The sequence below is a fragment of the Varanus komodoensis genome, unplaced genomic scaffold, assembly GCF_004798865.1.
Source record: "Varanus komodoensis strain SLA01 unplaced genomic scaffold, ASM479886v1 scaffold3, whole genome shotgun sequence".
In the NCBI taxonomy this organism is placed as follows: Eukaryota; Metazoa; Chordata; class Lepidosauria; order Squamata; family Varanidae; genus Varanus; species Varanus komodoensis.
The window spans coordinates 13,864,960-13,884,020 of NW_025335761.1; the positions used below are offsets into that span (position 1 = coordinate 13,864,960).

General features: G+C 39.1%; 1 protein-coding gene across 15 annotated transcripts in view; it reads left to right on the forward strand.

Moving 5' to 3' along the window:
• GPHN (gephyrin) overlaps positions 1–19,061 on the forward strand; it is a 375,414-nt gene that overhangs the window by 74,238 nt on the left and 282,115 nt on the right. For all 15 annotated transcript variants that reach the window (XM_044436487.1, XM_044436489.1, XM_044436472.1 and 12 more), the window contains one exon: positions 7,895–7,952. In XM_044436487.1, coding sequence (XP_044292422.1) covers positions 7,895–7,952 — 58 coding nt within the window. Of the gene's footprint in view, positions 1–7,894; positions 7,953–19,061 lie in introns of those variants that run through there.

The window sequence follows — 19,061 nt, forward strand, 5'->3', positions numbered from 1 at the left end:
TGCTAGCATGTGACTGAGTAGTGTCAGTGAAGCTTTTAGAGAAAATAAGGCTTCCTTCAGAAATTTAGATTTGGAGCACAGATTTGCACAAATGAAATGAAAGCACAAAATAAAGTGTGTAAAAAACAATGTTGAGGAGCATATCAGTAACAATATTAAGACCAGAAATGCTAGGATTCTCTAAATTCATCAGAAGCAGGAAATCAGCTAGAGAGGCAGATGAACTTCTAGATGGAAAGGAAGTTAAAGGGTTACTAATATGAGAATGAGGCAATTGCAGAGAAAGAGAATAAGTGGTTTGTGTTTTCACTGCAGAGGGTGTTGGACAGTCTGTATGCCTGAATTGTTGTTTTCAGGAGAGAACCTTGAAGAACTGAGGCAAATAGTGGAGTTAAGATGTTCTATATTTCAGTGAGAAATTGAAAATGAATATATTATCATTTTCAAATAATATCCTTCCATGACATTGCTGTACACAAATTATCCTGTATGATTACCTTTCTCAGTTTATGACTTCTAGTCAAAATTGGATGGCATGGATTGTTGGAGTATTAAAAAATCCTCAGATAGCCCTACAGTAACCCATGGGTTATTTCAGGATTGTTTGACCATATAACAGGCCACTGCTGTATAGGTTTGGAAGACAGAAGATGGTCAAGTGCTGATTGTGTTACAGAAGCCACTATGTCTGGTTTGGGTTGTGTGAACCAGGTCATTGTTTCCTTGAAATTTTAAAATATTTTGACAAAGCTAGATACATGCACAACCTCTTGAGCAGACTTAGCCATTGGGTAAGCTCTTATGGATTAATAGTTGGGTAAAGAGCAGAAAGTAGGAGTAGCTGGGCTTCTTAGAATGAAGGGATGTAAATGATGGGGTCCTACAGGGATCTGTATTAGACTTGTGCTTTCCGACTTCATAAAAGAACTGAAGGTGAGGGTGAGCAGTGAGAGTACCAAGTGGACAACACCCTAAATAATTTGGGGATGAAAACAAGAAATTATAGCAAGAAGCTCCAACAGGAGCTTCCAAAAGTGAGCAGAAGGGCAGTGAAATGGCAAATATAATTCAAATGGATGCACACTGGGGAAAAAATTCTTAAGCTCACATCTATGTTGGTGGTATTTGAGTTGCTGAAGAATACCCCAGATGATCTTGGGATAGTCATGGGTAGGTCATTGAAAGTATTAACACAGCGTGCCTTTCTTATAGCAGCTGCACATGTTAATGTATTTGTTACATTTATAGGAGAGTTCTTCAAAAAGTCCCCACACTTTTAAAAATTCTATTAAAAAATTCAAAAACAAATTACAGTGGTACCTTGGCTCACGAACTTAATCCGTTCCACGACTCTGGTCGCAACCCAAATTGGTCATGAGCCAAGTCAAATTTCCCCATAAGGTACAATGCAAATAAGGTTAATCCATTCTGTAATCATTTTTTTAATCACAAAAATTTGAAACAAAGTGACAAAAAACAACAAAGATCACAGCCCTCCCCCCCCCCCCCCCGCGAGCACAACTGTGATCATGCCCATATTCCCTGTACGACTGCGGCCGTGGCCATCTCCCCCCAGCATGACCATGTCCTCCTTTCATGAGTGCGACCGCGATAGCAGCCCCCCCCCCCCCCCCCACAAGCACAACTGCAATCGCCACCCAATGCGAGTTTGCGACCTCAGGCAAATTTTTTCTGAAATTTCTGTTTGCTAGAGAGTCACTAATTTGGGGATTAGACAACTTCATGGAGGATACAACTATCAATGACTACTAGCCATGGTGGCTATATATATTACATGCCATATCAGAACCAATATACTTCTGAATACAGGTTGCTGGGGAATATGAGCAAGAGGTTGCTATTTCATCATGTTCTCCTTGTTATTTGTGCCTCTTATTACTTTCTTACTAAATTAAATCCCTGTAATGTTTAGTTGGAGTGGGGAGAATTGAAGATGTAAATACAGAAACAGTAGAAAATTAATATAAAGACATGACACTAAAATGGGAAATTTAAAAATAACAGCAATTTGTGCAAAAATAATAAGGTATAATGAAGTATAAGAGTAAAAAAATAAAATAAATGCTTTATTGTTATTATTAAGCCCTAAGCCGAATCTTATTTAAAATGCTACAAGTTTAAACCAGTTAAATATTAATTGACTAGGTTCTCAGCTGTAGAGCAATTTAACTTAAAGATTAAGGTGGGAAGACTTACAGCTATCTATCTTAAGTTACAGAGACAGGTTCACACGAGCTCAGATGAGTACTGTAAATTTTATACTTCAAGTCTTGCAACTCAATCTTATGTGAAATCCACACATGATTATAGCCTTGGATGCCCATGGATGGCTGCAGCATTTAAATGGTATTTTGCTTATTAGTCCAGATAGCATGGGTGATCCCAAATATGTGGGTCAGATCATGAGGATTTAGGCCTATATCCATTCTACTCAAATGTGTTTTCCATATGTGGTTGCTGGGGATTGTTAGAAGTGAGTAAGATAAAAGGTGCACCACTCCCTTCCCAATCCATAGGGATGATGACAGACAGCATATTGTCTTACCTTTACCATAGTATTCTTCAGTTCTGAGGTAGTTCCTGAAAGGAATAAAAAGTCTTCAGCAGCAAGAGTCAAGTTTCTCTTTGGTTCTTATTAGAGTATAGTAAGCTTACTGAAGCACTGGCACTAGTGTTATCATCAAGACTTATTTATGTGTAACATTTTGATGGTATACCATGCTCAAAGTGGCTCACAACATCAGTCTATTCTACATAGTAAAATACAACATTTAAAGATGATTTATGAACAACTACACTAACTTTTAAATGATTGGATGAAGTTGGGGATTTAGGGGCACAGATTAGAGTCAGATTTAAGTGCCCCCCATTTAAAAAAATAACATCTATCATCTCTCCTTTACCTCGCATCTCATCCTGATTTTCTCGTTCTTCCTTCTTCTGCCCGATGGTACAGAAGCGCAGTCTTTAGAAAGTGTATGGCTTGCAGCATTAAAATGCCATCAGCTGACAGGCACTCCCTCTGCCTTCTGTGTCTGGGTTGCACCCTGTTGATAAGTGTACTCACTGCCAGGCCTTTACTGAGCAGGTCTACAAGAACAGGGCAGGCCTTCTAACGATGGAGCTGTGGGAGAGGGCTTTAGAGGTTCTGTGGGATGTTGCAAGGGATGAAGCCAGTCACCCATCCACCTCCAAATTGGCCACCCCAAAGTGCGCTGCTCCTGCAACTACAACCTCCTCGAAATCATCCTTGGCCCCAAACCAGTGGTCTTCCTGTGGTCTTCCCCCCAAAAAAATAAATAAATGGAAGAGAGGAAACATCTCAGGGTGGAAAAGCCCAGACAGGCTAAGAAACTGGGCAGAAACACGCCTGTGAAAAAGCATAGGCAACATTCACCAATTGCTTCTGAGTGTTAAGCCTTGCCCACCATGCGAGCCGCCCTGGCAACCACAATAAGGCTGGTCCCACATCCAACCCAGGCCTCTCCAGCTTCATCCGTTCTGAACACTCCATCTTGATCAGATCCCCAGCACATCCAAGCTCTGACTTCAGTCTTCTTTGTGGTCTCTGTGTATCACACATGTGGACATAGATACACAGAGCAAGGCCTGGATTGGAGAGAAATTTCCGAAGATAAATGTCACAGAGTGGGCAGGAGTCCCTCTGCCCCTTCTGGGGCCTTGGATAAAAGGAAGGGGGCTCCCACCACTTCCTCAGTTGTCTTGGAGACTACAGTGCCTCCAGGTAAGCAAACAGAAGGTGTGAGGTCCATCCCTGTCTGTATCCCCAAATGACCCCATGTGGTAAGGAAAAGGGTGTGTGGCAGTCTGACAGCAGCCAGCAGGGCAGAAGATAGGTTGTGTGAACGTACAGATGACCACTGGAGGCACAACAGTTACAGGTAAGCAACCTGCCTCCTCCTCCATGGTCTGTTTGCATTATACATGTGGGCAACTAGCAAGCTTACCCTTCGTGGATGGAGGGGCTGTTGTCATTGCATGACAACTGAAAGGACTGCCCTGCCAAATGTGCAGTTCTGACTTGTACGTAAGTTGTAGTACCAGACAAATGTCGATGTTGTGGACCACATGGTGGCTTTGCAGAAAACATGGAGAGAGATTTCAGCAGGGAAGCAGCAGATGTAGCCTGTACTCATGTGGAGTGTGTGCGAGGATATGTGGGAAGGTCTAGTCCCACCACCTCATAGGCTAGGGAGATGGTACTGAATATCCACTTGAAAAGTCTTTGCGGCAAGACAGTGTCTCCCTTGGTCTGGTCATTGTTGCAGATGAAAAGATGGTTTGTGCGGCGGAGCTGTTCTGTGTGCGACATGTAGAAGGCAAGGTCTCTGTGGATGTCCAGGCAGATGCACAGATGGAGGAACTGGAAGCTGCTTTTCTTGTTGAGGTGTCTATTCTGATGAGGTCAAAGGAGGAGGCAGAATCAGAGATCAAGCTGGAGAGTTTAGTATCTCCCCTGTAGAGAAAGGCAAGTTGCTTACCAGCAACTGTCATTGTTCAGGTAGTCATCTGTGCATTCACACAGCCCTGCATCAGTGTCAGTGGCTTCAGACCTACTCTCCTTCCAATGATCTGTTAGTCCAAACTAGCAAATGAAAGTCAGTCTCCAAGTGCTCTGACAAATGGTGGGAGTCCCGCCTATTTATACTAGGAGGGAGGGGGTGAGGCTCCTGCCAAAACTTCTAGGTTTAGCTGGAAGAATCTTCCTGAATGGAGACACTGTGCAGGCAGTTGACCACTCAAAGAGTGACAGCTGCAGGTAAGTAACCTTACTTTTCACTAACATTAATATAATAAAGACTTGGTATGTTTGTATTTCTTTTGGCCCCTTATATGCATATTCTTAGTTAACAGTCTAACTCAGCCTTCTTCAACCTAGTGCCCTGCAGATGTTTTGGACTAACATTCACATCAGCTACAGCTAGTTTAGCCAATGGACAAGAATGGTGGGAGTGATAATCCAAATGATCTGGAGGGTAGTAAGTTATAGTAGGCTGACTTAACTCATCAAAAGTGTTGTTTTTCAATATAAACAGGAACTTGGTTTCAAAACATAGTATGTCACACATAGGACAGATCTGGAAAAATGAAGTAGGGTGCACTTTAGGAGGAAAACAGTGAAGTTTTAAGTTTGGGATGATGTAGAAAGATGTGCCATCTATTAACTCATCTGTCTGAGAAAAGATTCATGTTAATTAAAGTGGCATCTAAGCGCTCTTGTAAATGGCAGCAGCTATGCCGGATTCAAGTTATTTTTAAACTGCCTTCCTGAATTCAGGTGACTCATTTCTTAAAGTTTTTAAAAGAATGCCTTAGTTTATTGCAGTAAATTTGACATTGTATATCATGAATCCAAGTCTTCCAAAATGCATACACAAGAATATAACAAGAATTCCAAAACAAATGTTAAAATATGATTTCACACAAGATTAGATGTATTTCTGAAAAAGGTCTAAGACTATTGGCAATGAAGAAATTACTACTACTTCAAAATTTAGATCATGACTATTGCACTATAAATTCCAGTACATATTAAGGGATCCTTTTAATTCTTAGGCTTAGTTTCAGATGGCTAGTTTTCACTGAGTACAGAATTCTAAAATATGAAGGAGCATAAAAGCCATAGAATATTTAATTATCTTGATTGTCTGACATGCCACTCTATACACTATGATGTATAGTTATCATACCTGTAAGATGCAGACTGCAGCAATTATTTACTGAAATTTGTGACCTCCCCACCCCTCCAACCAGAATGTTTCCCTGATTGTTGACCAAGTTGATAGGCTTACCATTGTTTATAAGGCTTATTTGTATTAGATTGTCTTAAACCAACAGGTTTTTCAATAATCTCATATTAGCTTAAACTCCAAAAAACCCGCAAATTGGAATTTAAGGCTCATTCTTTAGCAGGCGCCTGGGGATCAATGATAATGATGTATAATGTCAGAAATTGTGCTTGTTTATAACTTGCACTCACACCTTTCATAGCAATGCAGCTATGCATAAAACTCCAATCAGATGGGTGGGAATAGATGAATACCTGGCACTAAACAGATAACAGGACTGGCACCATGCAGACCTCACTGGAAAATGCATTCTACAGTTGGGTGGGGACACCACTGGAAAGTTCCTCTTCCTTAATACCATCTTCTAAAGTTCTCTCAGAGGAGTGAATGGTGACTCAGATATAGATTGCAAAGTACAGGTAGTTTCATACAGGGAGTGGTGCTTTATTGGACAAAATATACTTTTGTTTAATAGTTTATATGGAGATATTTGTGCTACCAAAAAGCACACCCTCTGTGGAGCACATATACTCAATGAAAGACAGCACCCACCCTTCTGAGGACATCACTCGATTTCTACTTACATCACACACTTTCATTGAAACCTGTTTCCATTAATTTAATAAGGTCCACAGTTTGATTTATTAAGGAACTGTTTTGGCTAGCTGGGGAAAAACAGCTGAAAGGAAAACTTTTTTTTTACTTAAGCTATAAAAGGTGGAAGGATGCAAGAAAAAGGCAGAATATAGATGGATACATTTAGGGACAGGGTTTGGCATGAAGTGAATGGTTCTAAATGTTTTGAGCATAGTTATACAAGAAAAGTCTTACAGACTCTAGCTGTGGGTAAAGTGGACAAATGTTTCCCATATGAATTGCCCTATAATGCTTCAGATGGCTGGTGATTGATAGAGCTTTCCATTTTCATACTGAGGACTGAGCAGCTGAAACCAGTTACTTAACTGCTTGCCTAGCATGGAAATGCCCATACTCCCTGGAATGTGTCCTGGGAAAGTTGGAGTTTTCCTCAAGAAGAGTATCTTTCCTTGCCTCTCTGTTGTATAGTATGGAGCACATCACTATCATGTTGGTAGCAAGATCTTTTTGATCTCCAGAAATGTATAGAGCAAGGGTTTCCAATGTGGAAGGGGACGGCAGAGAATGAGGTAGCTAGATGGAATCACTGAAGCAGTCAGCTTGAGCTTAAGTGAACTCCAGGGGATGGTGGAGGACAGGAAGGCCTGGAGGAATGTTGCCCATGGGGTCGTGATGGGTCAGATGCAGCTTCGCAACTAACAACAACTCGGGGGGGGGGGGGCATGAGACCTTCAAGGTGCCTTTCAAAATAGTTTTCCTTCTGCAAGTGGATGGATTCTTCCATTCATTTTCACAGAATGGAAATATCCGTCTTATAAGCAGCTGTGAGCAGGGTGAAGGCTACCTCCATCAAGGATCTTTGGGTCAACAGTGTCCTTGATGGGGTGAACATCCCTACAGCAAATTTTTGGTGGAGAGTCTGCCCCTATTAAAACCAAAAGAGTGATTGGTCTACTAACTTTACATGGGCAGAAAAATCCACCCTGCTGATAAATTATTTGAAGAGTACAGCTCACCCTTCATCAAGGACTGATACAGCTACAGGAACTGTATATGTGGGTTACCTTTTCCGTCACTAGCCAGGGCTTTGGCACAAGGGCTTTTTACCAGTGTTGGTTAGCTGTTCTCTCCAGGTATGTAATATGGAAGCAAACATTCTAAAAAAGTGTGTTACTTAATACAATAGACATTTTTGCCAATGAGACTTAAAAAAAAACTATTGCTGTAACTGGGTTTGCTGTATTACATAATATACTGGTTTTGGTCCTTGCTACTTAGGATATAAGTGCATGTTGTAGCTATACATAATGTGTACTTCCTTGGCTAATCACACAGTTTGTTCTCAGAACTTAACCACAGGAACAGGGTTTATGCTGTGCTATGTTATGCTGGGAACATTTATTTCATGTATTTATTTCATGCTATGTGTTGCTGGATTATGAGATTTTTTTTTCTTGAAATTTCAGGTTGGGTGGAACTGTGTCTGCATACAAAATAGTGCCAGATGAAATAGAAGAAATCAAGGTATAATATTAATTATTGATACTTTTAGTGTTTTAATGCATTTTTCATTTCTTATGTCATTTATTATGTATTTTAATTTATATTTTGTATTTCTGTGTATTTTGCCTCCATAGTATTTAAGGCCTTCATTTTTAATGCATGCTTAAATGCACCATAATACTTTAACTTCTTCTTCATAATTTCTGTGCATCACAGACCTAGGCTTTGCACCTGCCTGGAGCCTGTTGTTAGAGATTCCCTAGTTAGGTATTTTGGCAGGATCCCCACCCCCTTCCGTGAGTGCTAATATAAAGGCGGAGCTCCTGTCATTTTCTCCAGTTCTGTTTCAACCACTGTCTTGGGTGCCTCAGATTCATTCTCTCCCTAGCTCTCCTCACAACTTAGATCTCTTTAACTACTGAATTTAGGAAGTACCTCCTGCAATAACTGCTGGCTAACCAAACCATTTGTATAATTAATGGAGTGCATAATGAAAATGTTTTTTGCCGTTACCATTCATTTGGTGAAGTCTCTTTTTTGTTGAATGGAAGCCGACAATAAGATATGCAAAAAGACATTTGAAGGAGTATATGAACAACATCAATGCCAGCAGTGAGCAATTCTTTAAATATATCAGAAGCAGGACACCGGATTAGAGAGGCAGTGTCTATCTATTGGGGTACTAAAGGAGGATAAGAAGATGGCAGAGAAGCTGCATTATTTATTAACTGTCTTCATTGTAACAAATATAGGACAGCTACCTGTACCTGAACTTATGTTTTTAGGAAGGAAGTCTGAAAAACGCAAGCAGGTAATGGTCACAGAAAGTGAACTTGACCGTATTAACAAATTGAAGATTAATAAATTGCCAGATCTAGATGGTATCTATCCTAGAGTTTTTAATGAATTCAAATGTGAATTTTCTGATCTTCTAACAAAAATTGTGAGCTGCACAAAGAGCCCAGATATGGGCTATTGTAAAGGCATATCATTCAATCAATCGATCAATCAATGTGATAGATCTGTAGGATAGGCCTCTGTACCTGAGGACTGGAGAGTGGCCAGTGTAACACCAATTAGAAAAGAGCAAGTGTGTATGTGTGTGTGGAAGAGAGAAAAGGAAAAGGCAAGAAATGCTGGGTTAATCTGGGTAATTACAGGAAAATTAACTAGTGTTCCAGTAAATTGATGGAAACATTACTAATGATAAAATTATCAAGCATATAGAAGGCAAGTCCTGATAATAAATAATTAACATGTCTTCTACAAAGGTATTTAAAGTATTCCTTTTAGGAGTGGATATAAGTGATCCAGTAGATATTACTTACTTGTACTTTCAAGGGTCTTTGACAAAGTTCCTTACCAAAGATTTCTGAGTAATTATTAAAGAATCAACATGGCTTCTGCAAAGGAAAGTCTTCTCCCACTAATCTTTTGGAGATCTTTGAGTGTGTCAATAAATATGTGGTCGGGGTGACCCGGTAAGTATCATCAAAAGTGGTGTGAAAGTCCAACGCATTTCTAAAACTATGGTTAATAATTGCTCAGAAGTCTTTGATAAGGGACTTAGTTAAAAGCTTTCTGGCAGTTCAAGTAAGGAATGTCTCCCACCAAAGACTGCTGAGCAAGCTTAGCAGTCATGGAATAAGAGGGGAGGTCTTCTTATGAGTTCGTAAATGGTGAAACAACAAAAAGCAGAGAGTAGGAATAATGGTTAATTTTCACAATGGAGGAATGTAAAAGATGTGATCCTTTATGGCTCTGAAATGGCATAGTTTTTTTAACTTGTTCATAAATGATGTGGAGTCCGGGGTATGCAGTGAAGCTAATACGTTTTGCATAGTTTACCAATCAGGAATTGCATTGAGCTCCAAATGGATCTATCCAGACTGATGGAATGGATATTAATATGGCAAATAGAGTTCAGCATAGACAAGTGTAAAGTGATGCACACTGGAGCAGCACCTCCTCTCCCCAAGGTTTGCATGTATATGCTGGCAGGACCTGAACTGGCAGTCACTGGTCAAGAAAAAAAATGTACTGAGTAATGATATGAAAAGTGTGAAACCTGAAAAGGGCAAAAATGAGAAGTAGAAAAGGAATCGAAATTTAAACTGCCAATGTCATAATATCTTTATGACCATAGCTGGAATATTGTGCATAGTCCTGATAACCCACTTAAACAAATGGATGTTGTAGACTTGAATAAAAGGACAACCAAAGTGATCAAGGGCTCAAGCAACTCTCCCATGCAGAACGGTTATAATATTTGAAGGTGTTAACTTAGAAAAATGGTATGTAACTGAAGGTGGAGGTGCATGACAGGTGTGTGAAAAATTACTGAAGCAGGTTGATAGGGAGACATCTTTTTTTTCTAGAACTCAGTGTGGTGAGCCAGCTTTCCTCCCTTCCCACATTCAAACCTTTCTTGCAAAAAGTTCCTTATTGACTGAAGTGTGTTCTGGACACACAAACACCAAGAATGAATCTCTGAGCATGCACAAAGCAGTTCTTTGAACCCAATATAGTATTCACCACCAGGAATTCTCCTTATGACCATGCCTGGGTCCCATCCTTTTGAGAGGGGCCTTCTGAAAATAAGCATGCCTTTTCTCTGTACAGGCTCCCCTCCTCTGCTGATGATGCGTCATAGGATAAGAGCCATATCCACCTCGTCTGTGTCTAAGAAAATCCCCTTCTCCAATTCCCCTCCCACCATCTGTGTATCTTGGCTATTCCCAGCAACTCCCTAGCCACTTGAGGAGTCTGGCCTTGAGATAAGCATCTCTGCTTCTTTCACCTCAGTGTCTAGGGATGGCCCACATTTCAAGGCCCGTTCCTGCATCTCTTCTACCTCTTCTGATTCTTCTCCTGGAGGTCAGCCAGCAACTATCTTTGAATTGTAGCCAGAAGCAGCTGTCGTTCTTCCTTCCAACAGCCAGGGTCATCCCTTGAGCTTAAACTGGGATTGAGATTCAGGGCAGGTAAAAGGAGGTGCTTCATCATGCAGCACATAGCTAACTGCAGAATTCATTTCCACAAGGTATTTTGATGGCTGCTGAACTTGGATCGCATTTAAAAGGGGATTAGACAAGTTCATGGAGCACAGCACTATCAATTGCTGCTAGTCATGATGGGTATATGTTACTTTCTCTTTTGGAAATAGTATACATCTGTCTACAAGTTGTTGGGGAACACAAGCAGTTGTGCTATTTAAAAAAGAAAGAAAACATCATTATTTATGTGTTTAATTTCTGTTAACACCCTCGCCCCTGCCCTGCCAGAGCTTTCTGGGTGGTTTACAATAAAACATAAAAATACAATCTGAAATACAAACAGGATTAAAACCATCATAACATTTTTGCTATCATGTCCTACTTACGGATTCTTATAGGCATCTGGTTGTCCACTGTGTGATCAGCATGCTGGATTCAACAGTATTTGGTCCAAGTCAGCATGGCTGTTCTTATATAATGTGTTTTTTTCCCCCCACTTACTGAGGTGGCTGCATTTGCTCACCTTCCCTCTGTAATGGCACAGTGCGAATCAGTGAATCAGTTACATTGGGTATCACCAAATTTTGGGATGCCGAGCAAGCCAATTGCCAGAAAGCTTTCTTGGCCACCATTTGGTTGAAAGACAGGATGCATATTTAATCAGTATTTTTTATTTTCATTCACGTATTAAATTTAATAAATTTAAATTTGTTCTATTTCCCTCATAAATGGCTATTTTTTCATCTCATCCTCTAAATATATGAGAAAGTATGTCATTAGTCTCACATATTTGTATTAGGCCAAGATGCAGAAGAGCTCCGTGCTTGTGGAGAGCTCATTTTCCTTGCCAACTTTAGCCTTTATGTCTTGTTCAATCCCACTCTAGAGGGTTGCCCACAACCTTTAGAAACAACTTTTTATGGGAAAGGCTTCAATAAGAATATAATTTGATGAAACACATACATATATTTGCCCATAAATAAGGGCACACACAGCCCCTTAGATCCACCCATAGTAAATTTTCAAGTTTTTCTTTAGCCAGGAAACATAGAAACAAAGTTTTCTTGGAAAAACAGAGGACTTTTAATTATTTCAGATCTGATATTTTATTTAAAAATTCATGTTACTGAACTTGCTAAGAATTTCAAGACCTTATGTCTTTATTCTTAGTCTGGGTGCTGCTGCTGCTGCTGTCTGTTTCTATAGTAACAGGTGTGCTACAGAACTTGACAGAGAGTAGCAGCTGCCAAGTACTACAATCAGGTGGCTTCCTTCTGAATGTGCATAGGCTGTGCCTACTTTAAGCAGTGTTTATCATGTATTCCATACAGGCTTCTCAGTTTGTGTATGCAATCCAATGTAAACACAAATGGTATGTATTGTAGCAAAAATTCCATTTAAATAAAAAGAAGCAGGTTAAATCTTTAAGCCTCTTTGATTTCACTAGGATTTGGATATACTTAACTTTCTTTGGTTTGTTCTGACTGTAAGTAATGTTTATTTGATTTTAAGTTAAATGTATTACTAGTTTCAAATAACTTCACAGCATTTCTTAATAGAAAATTACATTTGAAATAGGGCAGTTTGTAACAGATGTAGTGATAGTTGGAGCCTGAATAAAAAATAGATAGAATATATTCCAATTTAGCAGAGGTAAACTATTAGCTATTACTTTATTAATCTTATTCTTAGTTTTCTGCACTAATTCATATGTTTCCAAATTAAAAATGGGTTTAAAAATGCTGTACTTGCCTCTTTTAGTTTTCATACATAAATTAGAAGATTGGTGTCTATTTATCCCAGCACAAAAATAGTGAGATTGAATTGTTTATGATACCAGAAGGTGATATTTACAGATTCATTAAACAGTGCTTCTTATGAGATGGGTATTGGCCCAGTTGAATAAAGGAAGGTGTATAGGGGCTGCCAACTTTGATATGTCCCAGAAGTCACTTGTGAGACTTATAATTTTGGGAGAAAATATTCCATTAAAAGGTAAACATATTGGCATGGGGTCTTGGATTAAGGTTCCTTAGAAAAGTCAATCTTATATTTTTTAATTAATGTTTGCTCTAGGAACCTCTTTTTGAGTGAAGAGGAGGGTAAAATGGTCTCAATAAATAAGGGTTGTGTATCTTCTTTACTTCCTGTGCAGTGCACATCGGACAAGTGTCTTCCATAGTGTTCAATCAGCAGCAACCATTTTTTTTTAATCCTTCTATTCAAGGTTGATACTTCTTAAGTCATTCTGGAATGTTTGATGCTAGGTCTTTTTGGTCTTCCTCTCCTCCTCCATGTTGTGTATAGCTGTGCTAAATATTGATTGATAATTATGCCCAAAGCTGCAGCTTTAAAGAAAGGCTTAAATATTCTAAGTTATATCAACTGGAATTGGATCTGTTGTACCTATCTCAAATGAGTTAGGTCATATTCTCTGGCAGCCCTAGCCTTGGTCCCTGCCATGATGCACCCATATAATCCTCTGAGGGATGGGTCTGTCTATTCCATTCCCATGATAGCAGTGCTATCCCACAGTGGAGGGGAGGGAGCAGGCTTATATCTTTGTCCTTTGGCCTACAAATCTCCCTGATTTCAGATTGCATGGGCTGCAGACCTATGTACTGGTTAGGGAAGTCTGCTCCCATGCCTGTATATGTTTCTTCAATGACATGGATTTATATTTTGTTATAGTTATATGCCATCAAGTAATCTCTGACTTAGGGCAACCCTAGGAACAAAAGTTCTCCAAAATGCCCTATCCATGGCAGCCCTGTCCTCCTCTTGTAAATTCAAAGCTGTGGCTTCTGTTAGGGAGTCATAACATCTGTCTCATATTTGGTCTTCCTTTTCTTCTGCTTTCAACTTTTCCTGTCTTCTCCAGGGAGTTCTGCCTTTTCATTATGTGCCCAAAGTATGACAACCTTAGCCTTATCAGTTTTGCTTCTAGGAAAAGCTCGGGGTTGGTTTGAGCTAGGATCCACTAGTTTGTCTTTCTGTCACTCCAGAGTATTCTCAAAACTCTTCCAGCTCCATGTTTCAAATGCATCAGTTTTCTTCCTGTCAACTTTCTTCACTGTACATCTTTCACACTAAATACAACTATATACAGTAGACTCTGTTAACCAGAACTCAAGCAACTGGCAAAAAAAATCAAAGAAATAATACTTTAATAAAAATTAAAATAAAATAAATTTCTAGTGGAAATGTAAGTTTAAACTTGGCGTGCCATGCACCATGCTATGAGTAAGCCCACACTTTGCGCATCACATGTTTGTCTCCCACTCCTGCCAATTCACTGTGTGTAAATATACTGTGGTTGGGATCTATTGTTATTCAAATTTTGTGTTTTCACCCAGCAAGTGAAACAGGTCCTAAGTAAGCATAAATGTATAGTGCTTACCCTCAAGCAGAAGATGGAAATATGCAAGAGGTTTGAGAAAGCTGAGAGTCATGGAGTGCTCATGGAGAAATTTAATGTCAGTTTGTCAACTATCTATGACATTCAGGTTCAGGCTCAGAAGATAGAAGGTTTTTTTGTATTGGTCTTAATTTGCTTTTAATTATTATATCTCAATATTAATATCAAGTCAATACAGAGTTTATGGTATGGTTTGGCATGGTATGGGGTACAGTATTAGGTCTGTTTTTAATAGTAACTCTCAAGCAACCAGAAACTACATTTGTCCAGTATCTACTAATCCCCAGTGGTGCTGGTTAACTGAGAGTCTACTGTACTGTGATTGGGACTACAATAGTGTGGGTAGTGTGGGTGATCTTGCCCTAGGTCTCCAGGGAAAAGTCTTTACCCTTGATTTTTTCTAGTTCCTTCATTGCTGTCTTTCGAAGTCTCATTCTTCTTTGAATTTCTTGACTACGATCTCCCTTTGAATTGATGACTGGGACAAGGTATGTAAAATCTTTCACAATTTTAATGTCTTAATTGCTAACAGTAAAATTGTGCAATTCTTCTGTAGACAGGATTTTTGTTTTCTTAATATTTAGCTGCAGTACTGCTTATGCACTTTCTTCTTTCACTTTCAGTAGGAGTCTTCTCAATTAGTTGCTGCTTTCTGCCAGTAATATGACATAGTCTGCATATCTTAAATTATTGAGGTGTCTTCTGCCAATTTTCACTCCATCCACTATATCTAATCCACCTTTCCTTATGATATGCTCTGCATACAGAGTGAACAGATAGAGAGAGTAAAATACAATGTTGTCTGACACGTTTGTCTATAGGAAACCATTCTGTTTCTTGAAATTCTGTCCTAACAGTAGCTTCTTGCCCCACAATACAAGTTGCATATCAGGACAATGAAATACATTTTTTTCAGGACCATCCATAGCTTCTTGTGAGTCACAGAGGCAAGGGCTTTGCAGTAGTCTAGAAAACATAGACCAGTCTTCTGAAATTCTTTTGTGTACTCCAATAGCCTACATATATTTTTGATAGGATCTCTCCTTCAAATTTTTTGACTCCAACTTGAATGTCAGACATTTCTTGTTCCATGTAGGGTAATACTCTTTGTTGAAATGCCTTGAGCATCACTTTGCTTACATGGGGAATTAGTGCACTGGTCCTATAGTTGCTGTACTCTCTTGCATCTTGCATCTCCTTTCTTGGAAATTGAAATAAATGTCGAACATTTCCAGTCTGTAGGCTGTTGTTTGGTTTTCCATATTTGTTGGCATATTCTTATTAGCATTTGGATTGATTCAGTCTCTGTGGCTTGGAATAGTTCTACTGGTATCCAATCTACTCTGGGAGATTGCTTCCTTCCAAGTGCTTCTACGCATAGTGCAGTTACCACCTCACTTTCTAATACTTCAGGTTCTTCCTCATAGGGTTCTGCTTTGTAGTCGTCTGTCATTGTTCTATTTCTTTTGCATAGTTCTTCATGTATTCTTTCTACCTTCTATGTATTTGATTCTGGTCAGATACTACATTCTCCCATTTGTCTTTTAACATTCTTAATCTAGGGTTGAATTTCCCTTTGATTGTCTGGATCATCTGGAAGAGGTCTCACCCCTCTTTTGTTCTTCTGTTTCTTTACACTGGCTATTGTAATGGTTCTTTTTGTCTCTAAATGATAGTCACTGAAAAGTTCCAGTCAAGATTCTGACCCTCTTTGTGTCAACTTTGCTTCTCACCTTTCCTTAGCAATTGTGAATGTTTCCGTTACCATCTATCTAGGCTTTTTCCTGCTTGATGCTACAGGAATTGTCTTTTGGCATTCTACCCTAATGTCTCTGGTTTCAGTCCACATTTCTTCTGGCTCATGGTTATTTCAACTGAGTAATGCAAAACTGTTCTTTATGTGGACTTTAAATTCCTCAGAGATGTTATTGAAGTTGTATTTTGGCACTATACTTCAGATCTTTTTTTTTCCAGTTTTATTCTGATTTTGATATTAAGAGTTCATGAATACTACCACAATCTGTTTTTGGTTGTTTTGGCAGCAAGAATGCAGCTTTGCTGTATCTTGCTTCCAATTACATAGTCTATTTGATGTTTGTGCTGGTCATCTGGAGATGTCTATGTATACAGTCGTCTTGTTGGTTGCCTGAGGTATGTATTTGTGATAGACAGACCATATGCTTCTCAATTATTTGAGTCATTCTCCTTCTTTGTTTTTTACTACTAGACCAAATTTTCCTGGAATAGATTATTTATTTACTTCATTTTTATGCTGCCTAATAGCTAAGGCTCTCTGGGCGATTAACAAAGTTTGAAATGTACAAACAAATGGTGGTGGGGGGGGGGGATTTCACATCAGTCAATAAATCCACAGCAATTGCAACTGAATTAGTACAGAGGTATATCAGTGGTACAGGATAAAATGCAAGTTGAAATTTAAAAGTTAATTGTTAAATTACTGGCAAATAAAAAGAGTTTCAGCTGGCACCAAAAAGAATACAGAGTGGTACGAGGAACACCTCTTTGATTCTGCTTTGTTTCTTACTTTGCATTCTAGTCTAGGAATATCAGTATTTCTTATTTTGGTATGTTACTTATTTCCTCTTGAACATCTGCTTAAAAGTTTTCAATTTTTTCTTCTTCAGCCTTGGAACATAGACTTGAATGATGACTATACTGATAAGTTTTCCACAAAATCTGATTAATATGATTTGGTCACGTTTTGCATTATAGCCTCTTACTCCATGTGCAGCATCTTGCCTTAGTATTAGAGCCACTCCATGTCTTCTGAGTTTGTCGTTTCCAGAGGAAAACAATTTGTGTTTGTTTGAAAATGTCCCACTCCAGTCTGCTTCAGTTCACTAACACCAAGTACCCTGATGTTTAGCTGTTCCATTTCCTGCTTTATGGTTTCCAGTTTGCCTTGATCCATACTTCTTGTGTTTCATGTTGCAATTGTATATGTTATTTAGCATCAGACTTTCCTGTCACCTCTGTGTAAATAGACACATTTACCTTAAATTAATTCATGTTTAAAAAGGAGATCAATCCTGATACACATACCTTAGGTATTTATGCCAAATTTCAGGTGCTTAAGTTTCACATGCATGGTTGGTGCTAAAGATAGGTGGCTATATAGATAAATTTTGTATTATTGCATATGAATATTCTAGAATGATAGAGTTCATATATACTTTGTAGAATATTAAGAGATACATTGAGTCTGTACTACATGAATTTAAGATATATAGCCATTTCTCAAAAGCTTGTGCAAGATCTTTCAAAGAATTCATTTAGAACTTCTATGGAATGTACCTGTTAAAGCAATGAATGATTGTCTACTGTATTCATGGAAAACCATTTTATACCTCATGCCAGAGGAGTTCACAATTAAATCCAACAATTGATTCATCTTACAAAAGAGCTTCTGGAATTTTTTTTTCATGAATAGAGCTCTAGCATGATGGATGAGTATATTTCCATGAGTGAAAGTAGTGGAATGGGACTTTGGTGTCCAGGGAGAAGTACATTTCCATGCCATTACTTAACTTTTGATTTTGACCAGGATAAGTATTTGTTGCGTATGCATTTTCTCCATTTCCCCTTTTAAGGAGGGTGGTGGTTGAATGGCCAAGCAGGGCAAACCAGATACCATTCTTGTCACACCATGGTGGCTCAAGCAGTCATGGTGTTTCTATTGAAAGGGGTCAGGATAACGCTCTTGGTTGTTTTCTTGCTCTTGGTTGCTTGTGACTCAATATGCAGTTGTGTACAACATCTGGACCTTCTTGAAGTTGAGAACATGGTAGATCCAAGCTCCTTTCTCATCCCTTTGAAATTGAAAATGTTTTAGAGGCAGCACATAAGACCAATGCCCACTGATCTTGTTTGCTTGAATTGTGAAAGTTTTGGTTGCTTGTTTATTCTGTTTCTTTTTATCTTGTTTCCTGTTGGCTTCATCATGTGCTTTATTTTCTGTTAATGTTTAGCAATCAAGGACTTGCTTTGTTATCCCTTCAATTTTATTTGGCAGCATTGTCTGTGTTCCACTGTCAGATCAAAGGGCATTCACGTTTCCATCACCATCATCATCATTTCTGTACTACCCCACAGCTGAAGCTCTCTGGGTGATTTACAACAGTCCATAATGCAGATAATAGAATATAATAAAATGTATGAAATCAGAAAACCATTATAGTTTAAAACAACTGAAACCAAACAATAACAAAGAAAAATTCTGCAAAACACCTTGGATGGGCAATCCCCTCAAGCCCCTGGGTATCCAGATAAATCTTTAAAATCCTCAGTGTAGGGGACCACCTTAACCTGGTGCTGAAAACATGACAAATTTGGTGCCAGCCAGGCCCCAGTGCAGTGGCAGCCAGAGAAAGCCGCCAGAGGTTGAACGTAGTGTTTGAGTACATAGCAGTTTGACAGATACTGTGGTCCTGAACCATGCAAGACTTTATAAGTTAAAACCAGCACCCTGAGTTGGGACTTGGAAGCTTGTAGGCAGCCAATGCAAGTGGGCCAGACCCTGAATCAAGGAGCACTTCCAAGCTACACACCTGCTTCTTCAGGGGGAGTATGACATGTAGAACAGTCTGAGGAACCACTCATCAACAACATTCTGGTCTTGTCTGTACTGAGTTTGTTAGCCCTCAGCCAGTCCATTGTCACAGCTAGACACCAGTTTAGTCTCACCTGCTGATAATG